This window comes from Brassica rapa, chromosome A04 (genome assembly GCF_000309985.2).
Source record: "Brassica rapa cultivar Chiifu-401-42 chromosome A04, CAAS_Brap_v3.01, whole genome shotgun sequence".
NCBI lineage: Eukaryota > Viridiplantae > Streptophyta > Magnoliopsida > Brassicales > Brassicaceae > Brassica > Brassica rapa.
In genome coordinates this window covers 12,290,494-12,318,488 of record NC_024798.2, presented here as the reverse complement: position 1 = coordinate 12,318,488, position 27,995 = coordinate 12,290,494, and the positions used below count along the sequence as shown (strand labels likewise).

General features: G+C 29.7%; 3 protein-coding genes across 3 annotated transcripts; 1 reads left to right on the top strand and 2 right to left on the bottom strand.

Annotated features, from left to right (window-relative positions):
- On the top strand, nt 1-7,519 carry LOC103864333 (ethylene-responsive transcription factor ERF056). The gene has a single exon (XM_033289509.1). The coding sequence runs from the start codon at nt 1,177-1,179 to the stop codon at nt 1,885-1,887; it is 711 nt and encodes a 236-aa protein (XP_033145400.1). The 5' UTR covers nt 1-1,176; the 3' UTR covers nt 1,888-7,519.
- Nucleotides 7,520-9,605: 2,086 nt separating this feature from the next.
- Nucleotides 9,606-14,884, bottom strand: LOC103864332 (putative nuclease HARBI1). Its single transcript, XM_033289486.1, has 2 exons — nt 13,410-14,884; nt 9,606-12,875 (listed from the first exon to the last, which is right to left on the bottom strand). Exon 2 carries the CDS (start codon nt 12,843-12,845, stop codon nt 11,586-11,588), a length of 1,260 nt encoding a protein of 419 aa, XP_033145377.1. The 5' UTR covers nt 12,846-12,875; nt 13,410-14,884; the 3' UTR covers nt 9,606-11,585.
- On the bottom strand, nt 13,798-14,867 carry LOC103864329 (glutathione S-transferase T3-like). The gene is made up of 2 exons (XM_033289368.1): nt 14,203-14,867; nt 13,798-13,894 (listed from the first exon to the last, which is right to left on the bottom strand). The coding sequence occupies exons 1-2, from the start codon at nt 14,865-14,867 to the stop codon at nt 13,798-13,800; spliced, it is 762 nt and encodes a 253-aa protein (XP_033145259.1).
- Nucleotides 14,885-27,995: the final 13,111 nt, after the last annotated feature.

The window sequence follows — 27,995 nt, the reverse complement described above, 5'->3', positions numbered from 1 at the left end:
TTATTTCAAATTATGAAAACTCGAAAACGTAATAAAAAAGGGTAAATGTATAAAACAAACTCCTATATTAATAAAGTAATAAGAAACCTAAACAATAAAATTAAAGAATTATAAAATACATAACACTAAGATATAAATTGTATATTTAAATTTATATAATAATATCAAAATTAAATATTTATAAAATGAAAATATATCCGCACAGTGTGCGGAATAAACTCTAGTTTTTTTATTATTATAAAGTATTTATAATCCCCATTCTTCTTTGCCTAGCCCGTACCTAGAACGTAAAGTCAATAGTGTCCACATAAAACTACAATAATCTAATAAGATGCTATATATCATCAAATGCGCATGTATATATTAGTTACTAGAATCTCACATATTTAAAGAGCCTTTTGTATTGGTCCTTTCAGTTAATGGTAAAATGGTTTGCAGGCAAGTTGGCTTTTCAAAGAATCTTAGAATCAACCGTTTAGTTATTGTGTTTGTTGTTCTGGCTTTTACAACCTTTTTGTAAATTAAACTAAAGAATATTTATCAATTCTTAAATGTGTACGAAATGGTCTAAAATCAAAGTAAATGTGAAAAACACGTAGCCATAGTAAATAACTCTCCAACTACCATGTGCCATAAGTATTTACTTCACCACTATCTTCAACCTCTATCATCAAAAATAATATATCTTGAAAATTTATAATAATATGAAATCATATAATTAGTTTGAGCTTTTTCCAAAAATTGTTTTGTTTCCATACAAACCTAAAATTATATGATCAGGTCACTAAACACATTTAAAAGATTCAAATCGTGGAAGCTTGCGATTGATTGGATGGTCCAAAACCTTTGAATTATTCCCCAAAATTGGGTCATATATTGTGTGTTAAAACCTGGAATTAAAACATGTCTTAAACCCAATAAAAACATATATTTTATTTCTCCGACCGGCTAGGTCCAAAGCACATCTAGACATGGCAATCTCCTATTGGTTCTTACCTTCATTCATGATTAATATAAAATTTGATGATATTTGTGATGAATATTTCTTAAGTAATGTTTAGACGAATTCAATGGATACAGCCGTTATAAAAGCCGTTGCTTTTTCCTTTGTGTATTATAAAAATCTCACCTTTACAAAACTCAATTGCAGCCATAGATCTCTACTTCGATCCTCTCATGGAATCCAAGCCCCTCGGCCTAAACCAGCTCACACCATACCAAACATACCAGATTCAGAAGCAGCTCAACCATAGGCGCAGCACAACCTCAACCCTCTCTCCAAACCAAATCCTAATGAAGAAACTCTCACCTTCTTCCTCCAACTCCCAGAAGCTCTACAAAGGCGTAAGGCAAAGGCATTGGGGAAAATGGGTCGCTGAGATCCGTCTGCCTAAAAGCCGGACCCGGCTCTGGCTCGGAACGTTTGGAACCGCCGAGGAAGCTGCCTTGGCTTATGACCAAGCCGCTTTTCAAATCCGTGGAGATATCGGAAAGCTTAACTTCCCAGACATCAAACACGAAGAGATCAATTCTCTCCCTTCCTCTGTTGATGCCAAGCTCCAAGCTATTTGTCAGAGTTTGAGAAACACAGAGGAGACTTGCTCTGTTTCGGAGAAATCAGAAGACATGTGCTCTGTTTCGGATAAAACAGAGCTTTTCTTGACAAAAACAGAGCATATGGAAATGAAATTCTCCGATGATTCACCAAGAACCGACAAGAACTCGTTGTGGGATGAGTCTAAATTGGAATCTTCGTATTCAGAACAGGGCATAACGTTCCTAGAATTCTCGGATTCTGAGTTCGACGAGATTGGGAGATTCGGACTTGGGAAGTTTCCTTCGGTGGAGATCGACTGGGATGCGATTAGCAAATTTTCTGAATCATAATGCTTACGAAGTATTTTTCCTTTGTTGGTCGTTTAGTGTGTAGATAATCTCCATGTGTTGGTTTGGCTCGGTAAGTTTTAAAGTCCTTGCCGTTTAACTAACCGTAGAAAATCTACTTATCCGAAAACAACAGTTATGTAATTTTCTTTTGTTTTATACTTCACTAGCATAAACCCGCCCGTAGGGCGGGCGAGCAAGTGAAAAGTAATTGAAATTATGTTATATTTTAATATGTGTAAATATTTTCAATTTATTCTAAACTAAAAATAAAGTTAATCTTTAATATCTATTTTAGTTTTTATTAAAAACCAAAGACCTGATAAATTAATAAGAAAATATTTTTCATTAATGTAATTTATTTTACCTTTTTTATCTTTGCTATACCTTTATTAAAAAAGTAAGTAAATTACTTGTGATTACAGTTGAAATTTAATATACAAATCATGAATTATTTCATTCTTATATATATATATTTTGAATATGTTGATATTTTTCTTTTCTTTTATATATTTTAAACCTATTCATGATTTAGATAATGTGAAAAATGAATCAATTTAAAAGTTGTTTCTAAGGTTAGTTAAATAACATAACAATTCAAAATTGATTGTTTAAGAATATATATATTTTATCAAATTAACCATACCATCCAAACAGATTAAGATTATTAAACAAATATTGTTTTTAGAGTAGAATTGGCTGTTATTTTTATTTGATTACCTTTTGAATATAATTATTTATTATTAAATTTTGTTGTTTTATTTTCATAATATTATATTTTGAATAGATATATTGCGTACTATATTTTTGGACTGAGTAACATTGATTTACTGAATAACTATGTTAAATAATTTTTTTATAAAAGTATATTATTATGAAATTAATTATCTATTAGAGTATATTGGTATAATATAAAGTTATAAGGGTAGATTCAAACCATAATTACTTTGAGATCATAATATGCAGATTTTGATGCTATAAAAGATAATGTATCTTTACGGTATTTAAACCAATTTTTTTTGCTTAAGTTCATAAAGAACTTTGGTAAGCATATAATTTTTTTTTAGTAAAACTTGGTTAAACTGCTCGGTTGACCAACTGGTTTAGAGAGATATAGAGAATCTTAAAATTTACTGAACCAACTCTGCATCCATGTTTGTATTTCTCTTCTGATTGTCCTCTGCTGTTACCATTTTTGTTGTTGTTGTAAAACCTCTGTTGTTACTTCTCGGACAGAGCCACATAAAAAAAGCAATTGTTGCATACTCATTCTTTTCTTCTACTTGATTGGTTAAGTAGACTCAAGTCCAAAATAGTTTACAAAGCTTTCATGAGTCAAAATATAGACACGTATAAACATTATCTTACCAACTCTACTATTTTCTTTTTTTTTGTTTTTGGTAAAATTTACAAAATTATGCTTATCTTACCAACTCTACTATTTTTCGTTTTGTTAAAATTTACAAAATTATCTTACCGTGGAACATGTAAAATATGTAATCATTTATATTTTTTATTGTTTTCCTTTATCCCTCATCTTTGTTGTTGAGGAACGTTACCCCATAGTCTAATACTCTAATCTCTGTTGACCTTTTTGCTCTCCTACCTTGGCTTTGTAAGAGGAATGCCATTGACAATGGCCCCAGCTTTGCGCACAGCAAGGATACCATTGGATCAAGCTGTGTACGAAAAGAAGAACCAAGATGGCCAGAATCATCTTTCATCTTTCATTATTTGTTAACACTTTTTTTAAATCGTAACACTTCTTTCACTAACAGCGTAGTTTTTCACCTTATAGACACACCCTTCCCAAGGTACTCTTTTCCACCATCCATGAGCTCAAGAGCCTCGCAGATACCAATGAAAGCTCCACTCGAAACGTTGACACCCCTATACCGTTATCAGATAAATATCCATCAATCATGACTTTCATTTATATGAATCCAAATTAATCACTAATAAACAATTAACGTGAGACCAAAGAACATATCCAAATCATGAAATCTAGGTGAAGGATCAATGAAAACAGAACCGCCGCAAGAATCATCTAAACATTATCAAGACCATAATCGATGAACGACCCTCCATCATCTTCTCACAATATGTATTCACACTATCTAAAGCCTAAAGGACACAACATTGGTATGTTTTCTAATCTTTATTAAGTGCATATATATAGGAGTTTACCATAGTGTATTGTCGTTTTGCTTCAATGGAACACACATGGGGCTTCTGCCGCAGAACCTTTTCGAATTCATGTATATGACACTTCAAGTACCGCTCGATGGTTGTAATATCCATAACTTACCAGGATGACTTTCCTAGGATCTCGATATATATATGCCTTCCATCTTTATTAATTCCACGATTCATTTCAGGATAGTGCATTATGATGTTCTCCAATTCTTTGAACCTGTAATCATGTTCCGAGCAATAAAGCCAAAAACGTTATTAACTTGGGCTTGCTACTACGTACTCCTTTCTGTTACATCTAATGACCAAATATAATATCCAGTTACCTTTATAATGTGATCTGTTCCAACTTCATTTTTCCATTTAAACATGTCTTCCCATCGTCGAGGAGGTTTACATTTCAACGGCATAGATAGAAACTTGGAGGCAAGACCGCTGTCGCTGTAACATCCTCGGAGGAAGGAGATCTTAACTTCTGCTTTCGGAGAATGTTGAACTCGAGGAATTTAGAACCTCCGGTATTCTTCAATTTGGCGGCGACCATATGCTCGTGAGGTAACGAACTGAGGCAAGCAATGTAAGTTAGCAGAAATAGATTAAAAAAATTGGGAGATGGAGATCCAATCGAACCAATGTAAAGAATCAATCTCATGGTCGATGATGATTGATTTATATAACTAGTTTGGGAGAGGGGAGAAGTTGAAGAGAGTTGAATACTTTAAGTTCCTTAATTTTAGAGCGCAATAATGGAGGAAGATGGGTGATGTTGGAGATGTGTAACGAAGGTGACGATTTGTTAACCGAAGTAAGTTTGACAGAGATCTCGAAGAGTCGAGGACGATGACTATTGTATCTGACGTGTCTACACCATAGATCTCCTATTTCCACCCTGTCATCCAACGTGTCCTCACAGGAGAGAAACAATCTCTTCTTTATATATAAAGATTCCTTTCAAAATGATGTCTTGAAGTTTTTTTTTTTTTAATACATACATTTTCATTGTGTTTTTGTTATATAATAATGATAAATTGTAAACTTCGAAGAAACTAGTTGTGTTTTCTGAATTTCGATTAGCTAAAAATGGTGAGAAATAGTTAATCATAATAATAATACATCCATAATCAAGCTTTTAAGGACACAAGAATTAAGAAATCCACTTTCACCTTAAAAAGTAACACTAAAAATATAAATTAAAATTACTTTAACCAATCAAAACTTTTTTTTTATAAAGTCTCATTGTTCACACGGTATCTAATAAAAGTAAAATTAACATAAAAATATAAAAACATCATTTATTTTGAAACATAAAAACTCTCTAAAACATCATGTATTTTGGAACAGATAGAATATTATCTTTAAAAAAAACTTTGTGAGAAATACTTGTAAGATTGATTCTTGATTTCGTTCTTCTTATATGTACATAATGGACTCCAATGAAACTAAGACCCATGAAGTCACTAAGTAAAATAAGTCGACATCATTCCCGTTTTCACAAACAATACTTGTTAATAGCAGTGATTGTGTATCTATTTGAGTTTTAAGGCGACTGTGTGGACTCTATTTTAATATTTGTGCTCCCTCTTATATGTATTCCTAGTATTTTAATTTTTAACTAGTTTTTACCGCATTACATTGGACCAAAAATGGTGCATATTTACAATATCTTGTAGAGTTTTGTCTTTTTAACATTTAATGTACGGGATTGGCTGAGATTGTGATACTGATACTGTGATAAATGCGATGTCCAGTTATGACCATGGAAACTTATCATTTATGTTTTTCTTCCAGTTATGGTAAACTATAAATTGAGTGCATGCTGCATTATTGTTTGGAAAATATGTCTGGAAAAGAACAACCAATTATTAATCGGGTCTCTTATTAATCTCTAACTAGATTAAGACCCGTGCTTTCGCGGAATAAACATTATATATATAAATTATTTTATGTATAATATGTTTTTATATATTATAAAATAATAAATATATATTGAATAATTAAAAGTCAGTAACTATTACATATATAAATAAACTGGTGCAAACATATAAATTAATTTTATTAATCCAAACAATATTTTTTCTATTCGATAAGATATATAATTAAATTTAAATCATAATAACATCCATAGTATATTTTTAATATTAATGTCTATTAAATTATGTTTTTTACTCATAAAGTTTTTTGATCACTTGTATTTTTTATAGCAAACATTTTAAATTACTCTTTCATCACCTGGCTAGCCATCCGTGATAGGCTCTCCACCGGTCGTCGTACAAGCAGTTGGGGTCAACCGCAGTGCTGCATTTTCTGTGGGGAACCAGATGAGACAAGAGATCACATGTTCTTTGCTTGTCCCTATACGTTTATGGTTTGGTTGAAAGTGACAGAGAATCTATTTGGATTGGATCCTGATCCTGACTGGGACATAACTCTGTCTCGTCTGCTCATGGGTTCGTACGATCACCTCACCTTTATCCTTCTGAGACTGGTCTTCCAAGTGTATGTTTACCTAATCTAGTGTGGGCGTAATGAAAGAAAACACAAAAGCAGCAACAAGTCAGTGGACCAGCTAGCAAAGTTGATTGATAAGACTGTAAGGAACCGTATAACTTCCCTCAAGTACACTTGCAACCCGCGACTGCAGGGCCTGATGATCCGATGGTTTGAAGCACACGAAAGTACAACTTAGGGGGGATTAGTGGGAGATTGATTTTTAAAGAGTTGAAGAATTTAAAGATTCTAGTGTTATTGGTAACATGATTCTTAAAGTTCTAAAAAGTTTGGTGTTATTGGTGTGGTGATTTTACAATTCCATATAAATCTTTTGTTATTCAAAAAGTTAAGTATTTTTAGATTTTGTAATTCTATTAAATTGTGGTGTTATTGGAACAATGATTCATTATATTTTAACTCACTACTCAAGACTTTCAAAATACTAGACTTAACCCATGTATTCTCAAAGTTGAGATGACAAAATCAATAATCTCTTTATCAAACATGCAAATATAATACGTGAGAAGCATTATCAATTCCATATAATCTCTTTTATCAAACATGCATGTATATAACTATAGATTCCATGCACAGTCACACTACAACACATCAAAATGATAAACCTAGAATTCTTTTATACACTACAATACGTTGAATTCCCTCCACAAGCAACTCTATTAAAACCTTGGTTTCCTCTGAATTTCATAGGCTATACTGATTTTTTTCTTTATCACCCATTGCAATCTTATGTGAAGTTAATCAAATATTAGTAAGAACATACACACAAAAATATTTTATCACAAACAAACAGGTAAACATCAAAGTTCTTGCTAGTAGTCTAAACAAATAAAATAATGAAAGCAAACATAAATTTGAAAGTAACAAATATAACAATCAAACCATTTTAATACATGATATAATGAAAAACAGAAAAATATATCATAAAAAAAAAGAGATAAGAAAAGAGAGAACCAGAAACTTGTATTACCTTGCGAGCTTTGATGATAAAAAAAAAAGCAAAGAACAATTCTAGAACGCTCATTTTCTTTAAACACAATTGAACACTTATTTTGAATATATTATATGGAAAATAGATAAACAATAGTAGAAAAAGTTAACATAAATCACAATAAGTCATCGCCAATCAAGCCAAAAGAATATATGGATTCTATAAATATGGGAAGATATATTGTCAGAATCAATGAAAATATTTATAGAATTAAAATCCTCTTGACTTTTGAAATCAGCTTGAATTAGCTCCCCACTAACTCCCCCTTAGTTTAAGTAGTTTCAGTTTCCTTGTCTAAGTTTAATCTTTTGAACTCCATATAGTTGTACATATATTATTTTAAAGTGATCAATTAATTTAACATTTCATCAAAAAAAAATTTAAATTACTGATAACAAAATTTTCATTATGAGATTAGTAGCTTTTGTAATTTATAATTTAAAAAAAATAAGTTGTCAATGTTTGTTCAAAGCTTTTATCAAAAAAAAAATTGTTCAAAGTAAATTTCAAAATTAAATATTTATCTATTTTATATGGTGTATAGTTTAATTTAAAATGATATATATATATATATATCTATTTTAATCTTAATAGTTAATTAAATAATACTTTTTACTTATATAATTTTGTAATCATTTGTCTTTTGTTATAACAAAAATTTAAAATCATGGATCACAAAATTTGAATGTGAGGCTTTTAACAATTTTAGTAATTTATAGTCATTTTGAAAAATTTAAAATATAACATATACCAAAAATCTTAATTTTATTATATGGTTAATATAGTTGGTTAATTTATTTTAATAATTTAAAATTAAACAAATATGATAGAAGATACACTAATTTTTATTAAATCTTTATTGTTCAAAACCATTAATTGTCATATATACTTAAGCCACATTAGGCATTTCTGTAACTTTTATTTAAGGAAATAATAACATTAATAATGAATTTATTGTTCGTTTAATAAAAATTTATTAAATCATTAGATGAAACAACCTATTTCTCTAGTGATTTCAAGAATCATCCTAGTGATGACACGTGGCTACAAAAAGAAGTTAATGTTTTTCAATTAATATATAGGGGATATATTAATTGAAAAAAATTAGAACATTTTAGGTAGTCATGCGTCATTCATTGAATACTTCTCAGAATTTTTAGAAAAAATAGATTGGTTCATCTAGATATATATTTATTAAACTATCAAATTGATTAATAATTATACATATAATATTTTTCATTTTTCCTTAAATAAAAGCTACATATGATTTCCTATATATTATTTGAAGATCTTTTAAAAAATTAGAATCTAACTTCTGCTGGATTTGTTACAAATTTCCAAAATTTTAGCCCAAAAACGATTAGCCAATATTTAGCAGATCTTGAAAATATTGACTTTTACTTCTTTTTTTTAACCAAATTTCGAATGCAAATTGACCAAGAAAATCTACTTCATCAATGATCTCTTCTTTCCTTCTCCTTTTTTGGTCAATCAAGTTTACTAAGATGCATATCTATGCTTCTTGTGGTTTGTGGAACTCGTTTGTAAGCAAGGGATGCAGTTTACTTGCTGATGAAGCATAAGGAGGTAGGTTACTGAATTTGGATGCGAGTTCAATTTCTGATAAGCTAAAGTTGATGGTCTGTGAGGACTGTGGAATCGATCGAAGCCTGGTCAATTTCCAAATGAGCTACTTACCCTTCTGATTTGATCAGTACCCTTGAGTCACTCCTGCTATCATCAACAATGACCGGAAAAATAAAATTTTTTTGACATATGTGAGGACCAACCTTCCACGCGCTTGTGTGTGTATTCAAGCAGACATTGTACAAATATCAAGTGAGTTGCTAATAAAGCCGAATTCATATCACCCTTTACTACAGTGAGTTTCAGTGTTCTGGTTTGAACTTTTGATCAATGATACAACATAAGCAAGACCACATGTGTATCTCTTTATACCACATCCTTAAACAATTTAAAACCTTAAAAGCATAAACTCTTGTTTTGGATTAAAAATATTATCATTACAAACAGAAACAAACTGATTTTAGAATAGAATAATTAATTTTTACAAACATAAAAAAATGGAAGCATAAGTTCTTTGTTTTGGATTGAAAATCTTTCTATAATGCCAATCTCCTTGCGTTTGTCGTCTACACACCTAGCAAACCTTGATCATAACCTGAAAGAGGAACTAAGAGACTTGGACAAAATGAGAGATTCAAAAGTCAAAAGCAAATGGATGGTGGCAATAAGGATTTGATCAGTGTAAGGTGCTGATCCACCCTTGCATGGTGACAACAAGGATTTGACCAACAAAAAAAAAAACATAACTCACAATAGCAGTACGCCCACTAACTATTGTAAACGCTCCCAAAGGAAGATATAAATTCTTACGGCTAAGAAGAAAATTGAACAAAATGGCAAGTCTCCGCTAGTCAATTTGTATATGTGCCCCTAAAACTCACTAGTTGTCCAAATCTTAAACGTGGAAATGAGAAGGCCAAACCATCAACGATGGACACTAAGAGAAACTCTGACAAGTAATGCACTTGAAATAGGATCAAGAGCTACCTGAATTGGTCCGGACTCTCCCACACCTCCCTCTAAAACTCTACTAACGTCCAAGGCAGAATACACACGTCAAGATATGTGTTTAGACCGTAAATGACCTGACTTAATCATGATTATGTTCAAATTCGGGGAAGGTCCGATGGAGAGAGCTTATGGGAGTTAGTTATGAGCATCATGCCGCTAGTTTCATAGTCTAATCTGTTTGCAAGTTGAAACTCATTCGCTTAACTCACAGTAAAGTTTGACTTACCAATAAAAGACGTAGGAGTAGAGGAAAGAACAAATTCACAGTAAACATCTTTTGGCTTATTTACGATCATGAGACTCTTAAGATTTAAGAAACTCGATTTCACGATGCTTACATAGCTCTTTTGACTTTAATGTCTTGCGATCAAAGGCAGCGAAGCGGAAATAGGTTTGGATTTTTTTTTATTGGTATCTTGGGGTTGGGGATATCTCGAGCTTCCATTTTCGATGGAATTAATAAAGTAGGGTTTTGTGAATACTGGGTTTACTAAGAAAAAGAAAAAGACAAGATTTTGAGGAGAAAAAAAAAGAGGATCTCAAAGTTATCATTGAACTGGAGTAAGCACAAGAGGAAGGCTGACGTGAGAGAGAAGTTGAAGAAAACATGACGAGAATCAAAGTTTAGGTTTTATTTGTATATGTATGTATTTTTATTTTAAATGTAAAAAGCTAAATAAAATTAAAAAAATTGATAATAATTTTGATTAAGTGCTAAATGGGATTTTTTTATTGGTATCTTGGGGTTGGAGATATCTCAAGCTTCCATGATTTCGATGGAATTAATAAAGTAGGGTTTTGTGAATACTAGGTTTACTGAGAAAAAGAAGAAGACAAGATTTTGAGGAGAAAAAAAAAGAAGATCTCAAAGTTATCATTGAACGGAGTAGAGCACAAGAGGAAGGCCAACGTGAGAGAGGAGTTGAAGTCTTGAAGAAAACATGACGAGAATCAAAGTTTAGGTTTTATTTGTATCTATATGTATTTTTTTAAACGTAAAAAACTAATTAAAATTAAAAATAATTTGATAATAATTTTGATTAAGTGCTAAAAGGGATTTTTTTATTGGTATCTTGGGGTTGGGATATCTCGAGCTTCCATGATTTCGATGGAATTAATAAATCAGAGTATGAGCATTGGGGAACCCTTTGGGGTTCACAAAGATTTTTTAATTTTTTTTTGTAGGTTCATGAATAGTTATGAATCTGTATTTGTTGTTTTCTGCATTGGTGAATTTCAAGAACGAGTTCATAAGAATAAAATAATAATATTTATTTTATTATTTAAAAGTTTCAAAATATTCAGAATACATGAATAAAATATTAAAATATATTATAAATATTTTAAAACTTTTTATTCAATACATTAAGAGTAGATTACATAAATCAAGAAATTTAATAACATACAAAGCTTATTCATCTTCATCACCAAACTTTTGCCATATATTTTCCATTAAATCAGCTTTCAAACGAGCATGCTTCTCTGGATCTCGAACTTTTCTGCGCATGCCTAACATATCACCGACATGAATACTTTCTCTCCTTGTCACCCTCGAACTTCTGCTTGATTCTCCTGACTCGAACTCAGAAGTATCAATTTGAGCGTATCCGTGTCGTTTGTTCTCTACTATCATATTGTGCAATATAACACAAGTTCTCATTATCTTTCCTATCTTTTCCTTGTCCCATTGTAGAGCGGGGTTTTTAACAATTGCAAACCTCGATTGCAATACTCCAAAAGCCCGTTCGACATCTTTTCTGGCGGATTCTTGCTTTTCTGCAAATTTCTCGGCTTTAGGACCTTGAGGAAGTGGGATGGATTGGATAAATGTTGACCAGTTTGGATAAATTCCGTCAGTAAGATAGTAGGCCATACGATAAGTGTGGTTGTTGACCTTGAACTTAACTTTAGGTGCTCGACCATGTAAGACATCATCAAAAACAGGTGATCGATCAAGAACATTGATATCGTTGAGGGTACCTGATAAGCCGAAAAATGCGTGCCATATCCAAAGATCTTGTGATGCCACGGCTTCTAAGACAATTGTCGGCTTTCCTGAACCACGTGTGAACTGACCTTTCCAAGCCGTTGGGCAGTTTTTCCACTCCCAATGCATACAGTCGATGCTGCCTATCATCCCCGGAAACCCCCGTACCTCTCCAACATCGAGTAATCGTTGAAGATCCTCGGCTGTAGGTTTTCGTAGATACTCTTTTCCAAACAATTGTATTATTGCATCAGTGAAATTTGCCAAACACAAACGTGATGTACTGTCACCAAGTCGGACATATGTATCTCCCGATTGACCATATGCCAGCATACGTATAGCTGCCGTACACTTTTGAAGTGCAGATAGCCCGTTCCTTCCGTGAGCATTTCGTCTTTGCTGAAAGTAAGGAACTTCACTACTTAGGCGTTCGACAATGCGAAGGAACAATGGCTTGTTCATTCGAAAACGCCGCCTAAACAATTCCGGTGGGTATGTAGGATTTTCCGTGAAAGAATCGTTCCATAGTTGAGTGTGTCCTACTTCCCGATCTCTTTCGATATAAGCTCGTCTCCTCGGCTTGTTGGCTTGACCATCAACTATTGCGTCGATGTAATTGTCAACTACTTGGTCGACTATTTCGTCTAAAGCTTCATCAACTTCATCCGTTGATGAGGAAGACATTTGTCAAGCACTTTATTTATGTTTTCCTTCCTACAAAAGGCAAGTAGGGGGTTTGTAACTCCATCATTTTTTATTTATATTCCATCAATAGAATTTGTTTGTTTCCATAATCATTTATTTTTCATAATCCTATATTTTCTTTTTCATAATCCTTTATTTTTCACAATCCTTTATTTTTCATAATCATTTATTTTTCATAATCATTTATTTTTCATAATCATTTCTTTTTTATAATCATTTATTTTTCATAATCCTATATTTTATTTTTCATAATCATTTATATTGCATAATCCTTTATTTTTCATAATCATTTATTTTTCCTAATCATTTATTTTTCATAATCCTATATTTTCTTTTTCGTAATCATTTATATTGCATAATCCTTTATTTTTCATAATCCTTTATTTTTCATAATCTTTTATTTCATAATCCTATATTTTCGTACTCATAATCCTTTAAAGAAGTTGTAATTTTTTTTTTGCAATTTTCATTTATTTCAAAAACCTTTATCTTTTTCATAATCCTTTTATAACCCAAGCTATTACTAAGATGCATGTTTTATACCTTGTTCCGTGTTTGATTTTGTTTCTGTATGTGAAGATGGAGAGGAGAGCTGACTTCGTTCTTCAAGATGAGAGATTGTCCCGATGAGAGCTGTTGTAGTGAGCTGGTCCGGACTTGGAGTTACTTTCTGAAGATGAACGATGAGAGCTGTTGTAGTGAGGTTGTTCTTACTTGGTGCATGAGCAATTGAAAGTAATAGAAGTGCAATTGTTTTGAAGTGAGATAAGTGCAATTGTGTTAAAGTGAGAGATGTGAGCAATTGAAAGTAATAGAAGTGCAATAATATATAGAGTTCGAAACCATATTACATCCGTGAATCAACTTGTCACTGACACAATACATAGTACATCATCCGTGATTGAAAACTAGTGTAGAAAGATACACAAGCCTACACTATCCCGTGACAAACAAACAACAAGGCTTCACCTGCAACAACTACTGACCTCCAACACCTTAACTCCAACCCGTGACCTGCACTCTCAGACCTGCAAAAGATAAGAAAACAGAGTCAATACAGCTAAACATAAACAATTTGTTCGACTCATAAAGAAGTTCAAGCATTCAACCAACAAGTTCAAGGAATCAACCCAAGCAAACTCTCGAATTCAACCAACTAGTTCATCGATTCAACCTAAGCAAATCAACCTAAAATACAAGTCACTCACCAAATTAAAGCATTTCAGATATTAGTTTTTTCTTAAGGGATAGTTCTTGATTAGAAAGTGTTTCTTCATTTTTGGCAAGGAGACGATCTAGGATCTTTTGTTTCGAAATGGTATTTTTCATAGCTAACATGCTCTGTACTTGATCATAAGCTGCTTCATTCCCATGCTTCCTGCGCTTCGCTGCTTTGCTCGCCTTAACACCAGGAGGCCTAACCTCTTCGTCGTCAGCCACCACCTCCGGTCCTGCTTCCTTCCTCTTCTCCTTCGCACCATCTTTCGACAACGAGTGTGATCTCCATTTCTGATCAAACCGCAGCTCCCTCCAGCAATGTTCAAGTACGAACTTGGCATGATAGTCGTTTAAGAAGATGTCATGTGCAGCTTTCATGACATCATTCTCATTTTGACCACTCGCTTGTTCCTTCAAAGCGGCTTCATGGCAACCCACAAACTTGCACACCTGCTCATTAACCCTTCTCCACCTCTGCTTACATTGACTCCATTCTCTAGGAACGGAGCCAATGAGCTGAGGGCTTGAGTTGAAATAATCATCTATTCTCTTCCAAAACGCCCCTGCCTTCTGCTCATTGCTGACTATAGGATCCTTACTCGTGTTCAACCAAGCGTTGATGAGCACAAGGTCTTCTTTGGGTCCCCACTTTCTCCTGTCCAATGGCTTAACTAAACCGGGCGAGTTACCATTAGCCTCAGCAGAGTCAACGTCTATTTCTTGATTGCTCTGCGAAGCTAATAGATTAACAAACCCGGCAGAGTGTTGGGAGAAAGGTTCCATTTTCGTTTAGGTTTTGTGTGGTGTTTATATGTTACTGTGTTTTTAGTTGTGGATTTCCTATGTTTATAAACTACTTTTTCGTGTGATAGGATAGGACAATTAAACAAAGTCTACCTACCAGACATTCATTAGAAAAGTTTTTTACAGACCAAGTTGTTCACATAGAGCAATGAATACACTTCAAATCAATCGCATATATTAACTACAGCAAAGTACAATCGCAAATTGATCACAGCAACCAACAACCAAGTGAGCATTAATTATAGTTTTATTTAAGTTGTAGTTAGACTACTAGTTCTCGTTGTAGTTTGCTTGGCTTGTAGTTCTAGTTATAGTTGTAGTTATCTTAAGCTTTCATGAAGTTCTATTTCTAGTTAAGTTGTCTCATACGGTTAGGTTTATATTTAACAAGTTCAACTACCTCTACTTTTAAAAAAGCATTAACATTATCAAACACACATATAGCAATCAAGAATTTCTAACAAACATTTACGAACTACCTCTACAGGGTTGTTGAGTGCTACCTTTGCTTTTCAATCGAAGCTGACCTTCTCCAGCGTAGCCACCTGGACGGTGAGGTAATCTACCTGCTCACAGAGGATTTTAACCTGTTCCTGGACATGGAAACATCAAAGAATAAGTGTTAGTCACGCAAAAAAATTACAAAACTATAATGTTTATGGAATGAAAGAGCAAGGAAAGTTGACTAACCTCCAGTGTCTCAATCTGCTTACTGAAATTCAACGTCCCCAACATCACTTGCTCAGCCTCCTCCACCCGCTTAGTCAACCTTTCAATCTCCTCCTGCACACCTATCACCCAAGGCTGACGATAGTGGAATCCATCAGCCTTGGTTACAACATAAACAAATATCAGAGACTTGTCGATTCGTAATCCCAAAAACGATAATCAAAGCGTGTAAAATAAAACTTACCTCGTAGTTCTTGCAGGTGAAGAACCGCTTCCCCGGAAGAGTGTCGTAGTCGTCCTTCCGGCGAACCTCATCAATGATTCGCCCCCCACATGGACACCTTCTAGGAATCCCGTACTCAGAATCGGGGACGGACCCTAACTTGTTGATGTAATCCTTTTGCCTCTTTGAATGTCTTCTCTCCTCTGCCGGATCCATCTGTGCCACAAATCGCAATTATTAGCACACATTAACGACATATTATGATTAAATGAACCCTCAATCGAACTCCCATATCGATTAAGAACTCTAAAAAAACCCCCAAATCGATTTTAAATCACACAAATCGCAAATCCCTTTCGAACATACAATCGACGCTAACACACCGTGAATCTAAGTAATACTGACCTAAGAGCGTCGAGAAGTGATTACAGAGTCGATTTGATGGAGAAAACCTCCAGAATTCGCCGTCGCACGGAATATCGCCTCCGAGAAAAGAAACCCTAGGTTTTTCAGAGAGGAGAGAAATGAATCGAGTTACGCGGAAACCCTTTCTTTCTCGTCGTCAACGCGGAAAGGAGAAGTCAATCAGTGATCGACGCGTGGCTTGAACTCGCCTCTTACGGGTTCAGTCCTAAGGCCCGGTTCATCGAATTAAACCCATTTTTGATTTTCTTTTAATCAATCGGCCCTAAGAACTCGAGCCCACGAACCCGATAACAACCGCTAATGCGGATGGTCTTAGGGTTTTGTGAATACTGGGCTTATTGAGAAAAAAAAAAGAAGACAAGATTTTGAGGAGAAAAAAAAAAGAAGATCTCAATGTTATCATTGAACGGAGTGAGCACAAGAGGAAGGCAAACGGGAGAGAGGAGTTGAAGAAAACATGACGAGAATCAACGTTTAGGTTTTATTTGTAACTATATGTTTTTTAAAATGAAAAACTAATTAAAATTAAAAAATTTGATAATAATTTTGATTAAGTGCTAAATGGAATTAACATTAATATAAGTACTAAGTGGACAACAATGCCAAAATTGATTTTAAGTGGACAATATATATGTTTTTTTGTTCTTAATTAGCAAAATTCCCTTTAAAGAATAGATACATGCCACTTGATTTTTAAGTTTACAAGAATTTTTTGGGGGTATTTTTTTTACAAGAGTTTCCTAAGATACTCTCCTTTTAAACAGTCATAGATAGATTCCACGATTCCAATTTTACAAGAATATATAGAAATATATCAAAAATATGATATTTATAAGGTTAATATCATCTCTTTTTTTTGAGAATATCTTAAATGAAATCTTATAACAACTTGATCGAATATGAGATATATATTGTACTCCTACTTTATCACTGCCTTTAAATTTATATACCCCAAATTAAAGGCACTTCGCTTTCTACTTCTTCTATCTTATTTTCATTTCTTTATAGCCAAGAGGACGACAATGATTGAACACAAATTATTTAGTCATGTCCTCTTTACACTGATTTTTAATATATAAAACACTCAAAAACATGGTATGGTTATTTCAATTGAAAGTAATACACTTCGAAAAAAAACTAATAATAACCATAGCTTAATGTTTGAGTTAATCTTAAAATCCACAATTTTTATATAAGTAGGACTGAAAATGAATATTGTTGTTTGAATTAAATAAATATCCACTTGTTTGTGTGCACTATATATGGTGTGAATAATGAAGGGGGATTTTGTGTCTTGCACATTTTTTGGGACAAAGATGCCCACCATTAAAGGAGCTTAGTGTCTCATCAAGTGTCCGATAAAAAGTTGTAAATATTTTAATGGATCCCCTATATATTAATTGAGGAACATTTGAAAAGATGTAACCTCAATTTTGTATTAATTAAAAGAGGCCCCAATGCATAGGTGGCACTCAATTAGGTAGTCAATTACATTCAATTGAAAAATAAGTAGGTCCACATTCGATTTTTATATGTTGTTAGATACATAAGTTGGTCAAACTATATGATATAGTGATATGATATGATATTTTCTTTCCTTAAATAAAACCTACGGAATTACCATAAATGACTAATATATATATGACAATTAATGATTTTAATAATAAAGATTTGATAACAATTTATATCTCCTCCATCATTTTTTGTTTAATTTTATATTATTAAAATAAATTAAACAATCAAATTAGCTATAAAAATAAAATTTAGATTTTTTCGTATATGTTATATTTTAAATTTTTAAAAACGACAATAAATGACTAAAACTATTAAAATTATTATGTTAAAAATTAATGATCAATGGTTTAACATTTTTATTATAAGAAGATACACATGATTTTAAAACCATATGAGTAAAAAATATCATTTAATAATAACATAAATATATATATATAGATTAAACACTATATACCATAAGATTACATAAATATTTTAATATCAAAACTTTAAATGAATTTTCAAGAACGTTTATAAATTATAAACTTATTAAAGATTTCAGATTGAAAATTTTGTTATCGATGATTTAAATATTTTGTTATAAAACGATATGAATGATCATAGAACCGTATGATTATAAATTCTTATTTAATAAATAACTATACAAAATATACTATTCTTAGAAAAATAGGTTGGTCTATCTTAACTTATATTACACTTTTTATTAAACTAACTATCGAATTGATAAATAACGTACCAAAAAATGTTTTGCACTTTCCTTAAATAAAAGCTACGAAATTACCTAATATGATTAACGTATATGTGAAAATTAATTATTATAAATAATAAATATTTGATAACAATTTTTGTGTCTTAGTTCTTTTTTTTTAATTTTATATTATTAAAAGATATTTAAAAATCACATTAAATATATAATAAAAACATTTATATTTTTTCTTATATGTTATATTTTGAATTTTTCAAAACGTCTATAAATTATTAGAAATTTGAAGATTCCCACTCTGAAAATTTTGTGATCAATAGATTATTTTTTTTGTCATAATAAGTTACAAATGATCATAAAATTGTATTAATATGAACTTTTATTTAATATTATAAGAAGATACACATGATTTTAAAACCATATGAGTAAAAAATATCATTTAATAATAAAACATATATATATATAGATTATACTATATACCATAAGATTACATAAATATTTTAATATTAAAACTTTCAATGAATTTTCAAAAACATTTATAAATTATAAACTTATTAAAGATTTCACACTGAAAATTTTGTTATCGATGATTTAAATATTCAGTTATAAAATGATATGAATGATCATAGAACTGTATGATTATAAATTATCATTTAATAAATGACTATATAAAATATACTATTCTTAGAAAAATAGGTTGGTCCATCTTAACTTACATTATATTTTTTATTAAACTAACTATCGAATTGATAAATAATCTACCAAATTTTTTTTGCACTTTCCTTAATTAGAAGCTACGAAATTACCTAATATGATTAACGTATATATGAAAATTAATTATTATGAATAATAAATATTTGATAACAATTTTTGTATCTTAGTTCTTTTTTTTAATTTTATATTATTGAAAGATATTAAAAAATCACATTAAATATATAATAAAAATATTTATATTTTTTCTTATATGTTATATTTTGAATTTTTCAAAACGTCTATATATTATTAGAAATTTGAATATTCCCACTCTGAAAAATTTGTGATCAATAGATTATTTTTTGTTATAATAAGTTACAAATGATCATAAAATATAACGCATATGAATTTTTATTTAATAAATATTCAAACTAAATAATATATATATATATATATATATATTTATATATATATATATATAAATACTAATGATTTAAAGCAACAAGATTGGCTGATCAATTTAGTCGTCCAGTTGAAATCTTTCAAAAGTATGTGAAAGACTAAAGTCAAAGTAAATATGGATTTAGAATAGTAGTTATATTTTACTAACCGAAATACCGAAAAACACCGAACCGAACCGAAACCAACCCGATATTCGGATTGAACACCCCTAATCCAAATGAAGCCAAACTATTGTTTCATTCTCTAAAATATAATAAAAATAATAACTTAATCCCGCGCAAGGCGCGGGTCTTATCCTAGTTGTAATGTTAAACCTCCTCAATTAAGTTTGTTTTGGTTAAAAATCCCTAAACAAATATTAGCGAAAATCTAATTTTATTTAATGAAGTAAACCTTTGCCGGTCATAATAACCATTACTAGTAAATTTTTAGTTTAGGGATTTCTAAATTAAGTAAACATAGTTGAGGAAATTTACTATTGAAAATTAAAAAAAACAAAATATAATAACACTATCTAAAATTTAGTAACTTTAATTTTCAAAATTAGCATTTTGAAAAATTTCTGTAAATATATGGTCTCATTTATTTTAAAATCAACATTATATGTATAAATTGAAAATGTAAAAACCCAAAAAATATAACAAAAGTTATCTAAATATTTACCTTTGATAAAAATTATCTAAAGTTAAAAATGTAAAAAACAAGAAAATATAATAAAAAATTATATCTTATGTAATAAAAATGACGTTAAAAATCTTTAGATAATTTTTATTCTATTTTCTGGTTTTTACATTTTTAATTTATACATACATAATGTTGGTGTTAAAAACAAATCAAACTCATATATTTGCAGAAATTTTTGCTGCTAATTTTGAAATTTAAGTTACTAATTTTTAGATAATCTTATAAAATTTTGTATTTTTTTATTTTTAATGATAAAACTCCTCAACTATGTTTACCTAATGTAGAAATTCATAAACTAAAGATTTACTTGTAGTAATGGTAATTATGACCGGCGAGAGTTTAATTCATTAAATAAAATTAGTTTGGAGGGTTTATTCATTAAATACTTAGTTTATGAGTTTTTCTCCGAAACAAACTTAGTTGAGAGGTCTTAACTTAATACTAGCTTTTGATCCACGCGCCCACGCGGATGTATGTTCGATGTAATTATATGTTTTCGTAGTTTTAAAAACATTCTTGTTACTGTTTCATATGTTATTGAGTTCTGACATTGGTGTATCTTGTTTATTCGGTTTAGTGTACATTTATAAACTATGAAGTTTTATTCTTCTTATATTGTATTTTTTTTCTTTTGCTTGGTAAACTAAACATAAAGTGCATAATATTAGAGCATGTAGTTGAGGTTTAATAGTATTATTAAATAAGAAAATATATAACTAAAATAAATATATTGCATTAAAAAGAAAAGCAATTGTAGTAATTATATTAACAAATTGAAAAAGAAATTTTTTTATTTTGTTTATATAGCGTTAAAAAAATTGATAGAAACTATAAAACCAATTGGAAAAGTAACTCCAAAAATATATTAAAATATATATATATATATATATATATATATATATATATATATATATATATATGTAGTAATTATATTAACAAAGCTTAATTATATGAATTGATTTGGGCCTTTTGGTTATGATACTGAAATTACTATCATTTGTAACCCAAAAATTAGTGGACCTGAAACAAAAATCAAAGGTCATATAATATTTTTTTTCCAAAAAAAAAACAGAAAACGACTGTCTTTATTGACTTTTCACTTTCCCATATAACATCGGTTTCTCCCACTGATCTCTTCGTCGGTGATGTATGTTGTTCTGACGAGATATTCTGAAACGCCTGTGATTTTTTTCACTAAAAGGATTAGAGAAGATAGATCTATTGATTACGCCTGAAGATCATGGCATATGAAGGTTTTTCCTAATCTACTGATCTACAGATTTGTTTCGATTATTTGTGAATTTTATAAAATGATATGGTGCTGAAGCTATTGGGGAAGAGGTATATATAGCTTGTTAGGAAAGGGTTGAAACATTCGCGTATTAATAGCTAAGATTTTGTTACTTGTGAATTTTTAGTATTAAATAGCGAATATACTATACAATTTTATTCTAAGAATGTATTTTTTGTTAGTTGCTTATCGAATAAAGGTTTTTAAATATTAGATTTTTACGTGATCTACAAGAATATGAACAAATAAGGATGTTGTGGTCGTTGATTGATATCAAATATTTAGAAGATTTATTAAATATAGAAATATATTATGGAAGGTAATCATTAAGGTTAATAATAAATGTTTTACGTGATTTGCAAGATTAGAAATAAAAAAGGATTATTCGGTAGTTTATTGATATCGTATTTTCTTAAATACAGAAATAGATATTGTAAGGTAAATTTTATTTTGGAAAATAATAAATGAGTAGTTATTATTTTGAATTATTAAATTTAATTTGAAAAATCGTATTAAATAATCAAAATGTCGAGTTTTAATGCCAGTGGTATATGTTGGTAAATATTGTGAAATACTTAGGGTTAAATATTATTTGTACTTTCCTTTTAATAGTTTAGATTGAAATATAATTTTGAGTATGGTGTGTTAAACTGTAGATATAGGAAAATATGATTTTATAACCATAGATTTGTATATACTACATATACAAATTTTGAGCATGGAATTCCATCGGTAAAGTTCTAACAAAAATATCTTATAAAATGATAAAAAAAGGAATAGTATAAAGCAGAATGAGCAGCATGTTTTCAAACGAAGACAGTAAGAATCCCTCTAGAACATTACATTTGTCATTTTGTAACTGGATAGATTTTAAGTAAAATGAAATTTAAATATTTAATCAAATGCATAAATAATAATATTTTGTGGTCGAGATATCTGTTTTATAGTATTAATGGTTTAAAAATAAGATCATAATTTGATATACACGAGTCTAATAAATTGTTAATAGTCTAATACTTTTAAAAAAAAATTAGAATATAAAAACTAAAATGTTTAATTAGGACACTAAACATTTTCGAAATTGACAACCAAATATCTTTAGTTAATTTTTTATTCAAGCATGTATTGTAGCAATGCATCAATCTAAAGTCACATAAAAAAATCAATGATAAATCAAATTTGATGTATAACTAAGTTGTTGTGGATAACTAAGGTTCCAAATAGTAACGGATCGCACCGCACTGCCGTTAATAGTAACAATAACTTTTACATATACCTATACATTTTTATGTGTTATTACTATTAAAACTGTACCGCACTTATCTTTCAGTCATTCTGCACATTACTGTTTTGAGTTTAAGTTCCTTTAGAAGTTTTTAAAGCCACATAATTTTATGAAGAGTCTTCCGTGTAAATTTTTTTCGGCTTCAACAAAAAAGTAAACATTTTCTTTTGCCTAATTAGAAGAGTAAACTTTGTGTTTTGTTTTCTTTTAGATTTTTTTTAGATATCAGTAAATCGCCAATATACATTACATAAGCACTAGGAACACCTATAACCAATTACTATTGTCTTTATATTAGTATTTCTTTTTGTCAACCTTTATAATTAGTATTTAGAATCAAAATTATTTCAATATATATATATATATATATATATATATTTTCTTTTAAATATTGCTATTTCCTTTATAATTAGGAGGATAAACATCAATTTTATTTTTATTCTATATTTTTAAAAATGTTATTTCACAGAAGTATATCGAAATAAACTAATCTCTATTACAGTGTTTTTTTTAATTATAAAACAACAAAATATATTGAAAATTGCCTAAAAAGTGTTATGTATTGGATATGATGTCCAATCCGGATCATAATAAACCGTAAAAGTCAGGTCATAATCGGAAGACGAGAATATATCTTGACCGTTTGTAGTCAATAGAATTATCCAAATCTTTGACTTAGAATCAAACTAATCCAAAACGTGTGTAAACTTTATAGAGATGGATCAATCTCCGGAAGCTACTAATTAAAGCATTTCTAGTGTATCATTTCATTTTTATTCTAAAATGGTGCAATACCAAAGTTTTACTCCAATATATTATTTTATTTTTAATTCCAAAAAATAATATTCTAAAATAGTTCCACTTTTATTTAATTAATAATTGTTAATAATACTTTCTACTTATAAAAAAATTACCATTTAACCCCAACTATTTTTTATTTTTACAAAAACTCCATATAAATATGATTTATTTAAATTAAATAGTTATTATTAAAAAGTACAATAATCATAAATATATATATGATAGAATATTTTAGTTCAATAATGAACATTAGAATATTTTTCTACAAATAGTCATTTATTGCATTTTCTAATGAATAATGAATTTTTTTATCTTTGATTTTGCTAAATAGAGCAATACATTTTTAAAATCAGTTATTTTTATCATTTGGACAATGCTTCACCCATCGTCGCGGTTCCAGAAATAATTTACTAGATTACTAAATCACTTTACTTATTTATTTTATATTTTTATGTTTAGTTTTGATATTTTTATTAGTTTATGCATCCTTATTTAAAATTATTAAATATTATGAAAATCATATTTTTCATGTTATTGTATTACTGTTAAATATTTAAGTATTAAATAAAAATAAGGAAAAGTAATTAAATAAAAATATTTAAGATTAAAAGACTATTCTATAAATTAAAAAAAAAAATAACTCCTAAATAGATTAATAGATAATATTACTCCATAAATGAAGTAGTTCTAACCACAGCGCCATTTTAGAACTGAAAATAAAATGGAATTAGAGTATACTTTATTCCAAAATGATATTTAGAATAAAAAATAGAATAGGATTGAGATGCCCTTACATAGCTTCCACATATGTTCCCAATCACTAAATTGCAGCCGCTCAATGTTGTATAATTAAGAATCCAAGATCATGTTCTCTTTATTTTTTTTCTTGTTAAAGTATTAGTGTTTTATGTAAGCAAGAAACAACAGGACGTCGAGGATAAAATATTTCCAGATTTAATAAATTGAAAAATTCCAATAACGGGTTAAAATTCACTCGTTATTTTTGAAGAAATTCACTACACAACTGGAATTTATTGATGCTTGAGTTATTGTTTGATCAATATTTACTCTAGTTATTAAATAATATTTCTTCTGCAGTTTTATATTATATGATATTTTACTTCATTGCATACCAATAAGATTTTTTTTTAAATCACTAAAATTTATAGTTTAAAGTTATTTACTTAATTTAAAATAAAATAATAAAATAAAATTATTTATAATAAATAATTTTGGTAGTTGGTTAATAGGATATTTCTCAGAGGTAGAAGCAGATTCACACCACCTCAAAAAAACAAAAAAAAAACTGTATAAAACAATATATGCATTTAATACATTCAATATTTTTTACCTAATATTGCATTTAAACATTAATATATATATATATATATATATTCATATATAAAAATATAGAAAAACATAGACAAAACAAAATATTCTTTTAAAATTTCTAATAAAAATCTTCAAAACATTTTTTTTGACATTATAACTTTCATTTAAACTACAAAAATAAATAAATAACATAATATTATTATTAATTATATTTTATTAATAATTACTATATTTTATAAATAATTATTATACTTTATCATAATAGTATGTTTTGATATTTATAATATTATATATGTTAATACTGGTAATCTATTATTAAACTGCTATTAAATCTTATAATCAACCAATCATACAAATTGTTTATTACCGATAGAAATCGCAACCACATCCTTGAATTCTCGCGAGCGTTTTAGCCATGAGACTTTAAATAAAATACTTAATTAGGTTATTATAACCGCCGGACGGATAAATTGCTTGAAGCTTCTTATTTATGGCTAATTTATCTAATTAGTTGATATATTTTTCGCCCCCAATAAACTGATTTTTATTTTTTCTGTTGTTCCAACCCTAGTTTAAGATGGCACGATAAATTTAGTTTAAATATTGTATATTTTTGGATGTTGTATAGTACTCTTTTCTGTGTAGAGATCGGTCACGTGGTGGGTGGAGACAATTTTGATTCGTTTCACGTGAAGTGTCGGTTCCAAAACCTGGCTGAGAACTAAACCTATAAAGATCATGTACGATATATGCACAGTAGCGAATCCAAACTAATTTCTGACTGGGTGCACACCGTGTAAATTTACCAATGACAATATGTGTATATATGAAATTAGGCTGAGAAAAACACTATTTTTAAAAAATATTATGGGTGCATGTGCACCCCCTCTCTCCTTACTAGCTTACAATAAATACTTTTGTTTTTCTTGCTGCACAGATTGTAGCTACATTCCATGTGCTCTAGAACATAGCCTCGCAATGTAATGAGTTCTACTGCAAACAATTGTTTATTACTTAGTATATATAATAATTTTTTTTTTGTAAATCTAGTATATAATTTTCTTCTTAATAGATGTGTGCAATCTATTGGTTAAATGTTTGAAGTATTACTACGGTATGCATGGTTAGTCTGCTCAGAATTCTCTTATTACTGCAACCCGGTCCGTCTTATTATTTATATGAACATTGTGCAAATTTTAGTTCCATGAGAACAAATAAAACAGTTTGCAAAATGAATCTTAAGTTTTTGAAATCTTTAATTATTATAAGAATTTTCAAAAAAAAAAAATTGGATCTAATGCAAATGTTCCTTTTGCATGCATATGTCTAGGAACGACACTGCAACATAAAATTGACCAACTATATATGAGATTATAGTTGAGTCTTTCATTCAAGAAGCATGACCAATTAATGATAAACAAAATATAATCGTGTAAACATGTTGACAAAAAATCAGTTAAACATTTTTTAACTTTAATTTTTTTTAAACTTTAAAATTATAAAAAAAAAGCTAGCAAAAATACTAGAGCGATTTAAGTTGTATCATATCCATAGATGGGAACATGTGGAATGCCGCTCTTTTCTTCTATTTTATGCCAACATATAACAGTTTTTTTATTTTTTGAAAAGGACATAACATATTTTTCAAAACAGAATTTACATAACATAGTTTAAAGTTCAACAATATAACAAAGCTTTATATAAAAAAAAAAGCTTTTATATAAAAGCTGGTGCTCTCACTACTACAAAATGCTACAAAATAGTAGCACACTGCAAAATAAACACAACGGCTGAATCAATTTTTGCTTTAATCATTTTAAACTTTGATTGGTAAATATTTTAAATGATTTTTTTTTAAAAAAATATTTTAAATGATGAATACAAACCAGTCTAGTTAGCAATCACGTAGTCGCCTCTTTGTTGACACCATTCAAAATGTACAATAGTAACTTTGAATGACGAATTAAGTGAATTGTAAAAAAAAAAGAAAAAAAAGAAAGAAAGTAGTAGTAACTAGTAAGTGTCAACATCAACCATCAGATGTAGATAAAAGACATCTGAAGAATCAGGATCTCATCACGAGCTCAGTAAAGACGAAGATCTGTATACCTCAAATCTCAACTAATCAACTTTGTTTTTTCGTTAGATCTCCAATGAGATGAGAAGACATGAACTATTAATAAGGGGATTTGCTTAGTTGCTTTTTCAGGGACTACGTGCCAGATGTTGACTGGACAGTAAATAGTTGTTAACTACCTAGCCATGTGGCATTGAGTGAACTGCAACAGCTGTTAACACAGTAAGACCTAATAAAAACAAAAACGTGTTTGATTGTAGTTTGGTGATTCTTTTGTCTCGTTATAAAACTGCATGTTAAGGAAAATAAAATAAAATAAATTGCATGTTATGGTGATTGGTTTAGAGCACTTTCATAAATAGAGCATCACAAAATATATTAATAAAAACAGTAAAGTAAAAAAGAGATTAGATACCGGTTCTTGTTAGGACCTTTGAGATTCTCAGAAACCCCATTATACATTTGTCAAGCTGTGGATCACTCACTTGCTTTAAAAATTAAATTTAACTCATTACTAAAACAACATTAGAATGACATTACTTCATGGTTTAGATACTCAATGTGAGGTCGTGACAAAAAAAAAATTACTCAATGTGAGGTTCTGAGCATTGATTGGGGTTGCTCTTATATTTTCTTTTTGTCAAAGAAGGGGTTGCTGTTGTATGTGTGTGTATTCCAAGTCTTATTGGTAACCTTAAGATAAGGCAATGGTGGATACATTTTTGATTTCCTTTTTAATCACCTAGTTCCTAAAGGAAACCTTGATAGAATCTTTAGGTTACACGAACCAATTCTGAATATCCCCTATATATTAAAAGAGAAACATTACAACATATTTTTGTAGCCACATGTAATCACCACAATCATTCTTAGAATCCTTATAAAAATATATTGGTCCATATAAAAATATATAATAAGCGTTTTATTAAACTAATCATAAATTAAT